The following is a 4234-nucleotide window of genomic DNA, read 5'->3' as shown; positions in this document are numbered from 1 at the left end:
CACAAGAACTATTCATACACTGTAATTACTGTAAAATGTATCTGAATTTCCCTACTATGAAGTTGAGCAAGGAATGACATTGACAAATTGTCCATGCTAAATGCATATGCATAATTAACGTAGAAATACGTAGAGCACAGGTCAATAATTGACTCAGAAGGAGCAAACATTACTTTATTCAGAATCAGAAGCCAATCTAAATCTGTCCAACATGACTTCTATTGTAACCCTATCGGCAGTTGGTATCTACATCTTCTTTCTAGTGACCGGTGTATCAGGAAATCTTTTCATCCTGACAGTTCATTTTCTGGATTGGTTAAAAACCCGTGATTGTAACCAATCCATGCTTATAATCAACAGCATTTCCCTCATCAATATCTTCTTGCAAGGAACAATGACATTTAATAGGGTCATGTGCTTAATGTTTAAGGAGCTCTTTATGCAAGCCTGGGTGGCATATCCTTTGAGCATCATCCTATCTTCATTGGCATTCTCAAGTCTTTGGTGTTCCACCTGCCTGTGCTTCTACTATTGCATTAAGATTACCAACTTTAGTGGGTCTTTCTTCTACAAGCTCAAGACAAAAGCTCCAGTACTGATCCCACGGCTGCTCCTTATTTCTATCGCTGCATCTTGGTTACTTGGATTAGGAGCCTACTTGGATCTATTCATAGACGTGAAGCCTATGACTGTGACTGTTCTTGAAACTGGAAATACAACTTCGATATTTTCTTTCAGTTTTAAAAGCAGATGCAAATGTCTGTTCCAGATTTACATGCTGTTTGCCGCCATCGCTTTTGCTATAATATTTCTCACTGCTGGAGCCATTGTCACCTCTTTGTGTAAGCACATGATACGGATGAAGAAAAGCAATGAAGGTTCTGGAAAATCAAAAATTCATTCTCATTTATCAGCGACTAAAACAGTAACTTCTCTCCTTTTATTGTATTTGGTATTCTATGGGTGCATGAACTCAATATTAATGGCACTGGAGAATAACGACAGTTTTATATTTTCTCGAACATTTATTGTAGCTTCCATTTTCCCAACATTTAATTCGATTATTCTGATAACAGGGAACCAGAAGTTGTTGATCAACATCAAGAAACTCTTAGGAATGAAACCAGTGAGTACTGAGGACACTGAAACCACCTAATAGAGGGTTTTAATATTTAATATTCTGTATTGGGTTACCACAATTTGATTTTCTTGATTTTGCCTCCAAAACAATATATAGATATATATATATATATATATATATATATATATATATATATATATATATATATATATCTGTTTGTCTGTGTATTTTGTCTTGTATTCTATCAAATAAAGGTTTTGTCTGCAGTGTTCAAAATCTCCTTCTATTTTATTCTATAATTTGAGAAGTTTATTCACTGCCCCCCCTCCGACAATCTCTCTTTCTCTGTAAACTTTTCAACCCCTTCAGTCTGCAGTCATTTTTTGGTTTTCACTTTTAATTTTTCATCCACATCTTTGAAGAGCTAAAAACGTTTTCTATTTTGTACCAACATATACACACAGAGCCTAATCTGGGTTTTGTTTTTAAGGCGTTAACTTTGTAAAAATGACATGTGCATTTTGTTCTGCAAGTCAGTATAATTGCAATGACACCAAATTTATATTGATTTTTTTAGGTTTTACTATATTGGAGTAGAAAATAAAATATTTTATTCTTGTTGTATTCGGAGACCCAAAACCATTAATTTTACATTGATGAAATTTCATATGGGTGTTTTTTAGCCATTGTGTAAACTTTTATAGTTTGTGTTCTTTATACTTTTGAAAATATTTTGAGACTATTTTTGCCGATATTTTTTGGCCCATTAGAGAATTTGTACCAGTGATATTAAAATAAATTGCAGAACTCCCTTTCCTGTCAAAATTTGCCAATACAGTTGGATGACCGCCCTTGATCCCACTCCATATACTCCCACCAGACACTTGATGCCAAATCCAGAGAGTGGTAATACATAGACTGTGTAAACTGTGTCTAATAGTAATATTTTCCTCAATTAGAACTACGGTAGGTTTATAAATTATACTAGATGGTGGCCCGATTCAAACGCATCGGGTATTCTAGAATATGTATGCGGTACACCGGGCGCAATCAGCAGAGGGGTGTTTAAATTTGGCGCCAATATCGCTGATTGGTCGCTGCCGGTGGGCGCGGCACGCCCAATCAGCGAATTGTATTAGTGAGGACCGGGGAGCGGTGCTGCGAGAGATGACCAGCTGCTCGCAGCAGAAGTATCCCGACCGGCGGCGCCGCTCCCCGGTCCTCCCTTCACACTTGCCGCTGATCTCTCGACGGTAGCCGCATGGAGGTCAGCGGCGCCGCCGGTCGGGGTACTTCGGCTGCATCGCCGCTGACCTCTGTGCAGAGCGGTGTTTAGACTTGGCGCCAATATCGCTGATTGGTCGCTGCCGGCGGCCACGACCAATCAGCACAACGGTGTTTAAATTTGGCGCCAATATAGCTGATTGGTCGCGGCCACCGGCCGCGAGCAATCGGCGGAGCGGTGTTTAGACTTGGCGCCAATATAGCTGATTGGTCGCGGCCGTCGGCTGCGACCAATCAGCGTCGTATTAGTGTGGGCCCGGGAGCGGCGCTGCTTGTGCAGGTACTTCCGCTGCGAGCAGCTGGGAGATGGGCGGCTGCTATTAGCAGAAGCATCCCGACCGGCGGCGCCGCTCCCCGGTCCTCCCTTCACACTTACCGTCGGGAGATCAGCGGTCCTAGCCGCTGATCTCCCGACGGTAGCCGCATGGAGGTCAATGGCGCCGCCGGTCGGGGTCCTTCTGCTGTTAGCGCCGCTCATCTCCCGGCTGCATCGCCGCTGACCTCCGTGCGGCGGATGAGCCGCTAACGGCCGCCATCTTTTTTCTGAAATCCCGCGTCGCTGATTGGCCACAGCCGGACCAATCAGCGACGCGGGATTTCCTGGACAGAAGGACAGAAGGACAGACGGGATAAGACAATTATATATATTAGATTAACATTTTCAAATCCCTGAGAATCTTGTTAGTGGTCTCCAACCTGTGGCTCTCTAATTGTTGCAGATCTAAACTTATGGTTTTGCAACAGCTGGAGGTGTGTACTGTAGACTGGATATCAGGAAAATCCTTTTTTATTTTATAGCCACTTCAACATGTAAAGGGCATGCTGGAGTGGTAGATAGAGACTGCCCAGTAACTGATCACAAGCATTCTTCTCAACTCAACTTGTCACTTATTGCCGAACTCCTCTACGGCAACTACACAATTCTATGTGAAAGTGGAATTGAAACAGGGTCGGACTGGCCTGGCAGGGTACCGGTGAAATGCCCGGTGGGCCCCAGAAAAGAAGGAAGAGAAGAGAAAAAAACCTTTTTTTTTAGGAACATGGGCCCTTTAAAAGCACGGTGGACAGGGGCGCGCGCACGCATGTACACAGATTTGACCCGCGGCGATGACCATGGCCGGTGGATGCATCATCACCCGGCGCACCCAGGTAAGTGCTGGGGCCCCGGGGGAAAGGGACGCCGGCACGCTATTGGGCCCATGAGTCAGGGGAGGGAGAGCCCCCCCTCCGGGAGGGAGAGGCCCCACCCCACCCTATTCCTCAAATACTTATCTCTACTTGTTCCCCGCAGCTCCAGTGATGTCAGGGTCTTCTGATTCTGATGTCTCAGGGCAGAGAGCGAGGTGACTACCACCCTCTGCTCTGAGCACTGCAGAGTCAGAAGATGCGCTGAGTATACCGGACCTGCAGGGAGTGGGAGAGGTGAGTATTAGTGATGAGCGAGCACTAAAATGCTCGGGTACTGGTTGCTCAGGTCGAGCAAATTGGAATACTCGGGTGCTGGACCCGAGCAACGAGCCCAATGTAAGTCTATGGGAAACACGAACATTTTTCAGGCAGCTCCCCCCGGCGGTCTGCAGAGCACCTAAAAACTGCCCAAATCGATGGGAACAGTGCTCAAATGACTAGGGAACAGCATGGGGAAGCATTTCTGACTCCCAGGTCACTGCTGTCAACAACGTTGTCAGAGTATTACGCTACTTTTAAGGACTCACAATAAAACATACAAAAACAAAACCAAAATGGATTTTCCTGGGAAATATGTTAAGGAACATCCTTTCCAGGGTAATGACTTGTATATAAGGCAAAATAAATAACCAAAACCAAAAATACTCCTCCACACCTTGGGCTATGTTCACACGTAGTGTT

General features: G+C 44.6%; 1 protein-coding gene across 1 annotated transcript; it reads left to right on the top strand.

Annotated features, from left to right (window-relative positions):
* Positions 1 to 211: 211 nt before the first annotated feature.
* Positions 212 to 1156, top strand: LOC141271637 (taste receptor type 2 member 117-like). Its single transcript, XM_073681680.1, has one exon. It carries the CDS (start codon positions 212 to 214, stop codon positions 1154 to 1156), a length of 945 nt encoding a protein of 314 aa, XP_073537781.1.
* The last annotated feature ends 3078 nt before the right edge of the window (positions 1157 to 4234 follow it).

This window comes from Phyllobates terribilis, unplaced genomic scaffold (genome assembly GCF_046119375.1).
Source record: "Phyllobates terribilis strain yellow unplaced genomic scaffold, ASM4611937v1 Scaffold_5__5_contigs__length_657084704, whole genome shotgun sequence".
In the NCBI taxonomy this organism is placed as follows: Eukaryota; Metazoa; Chordata; class Amphibia; order Anura; family Dendrobatidae; genus Phyllobates; species Phyllobates terribilis.
This window is presented reverse-complemented; position numbering and strand designations above follow the sequence as displayed.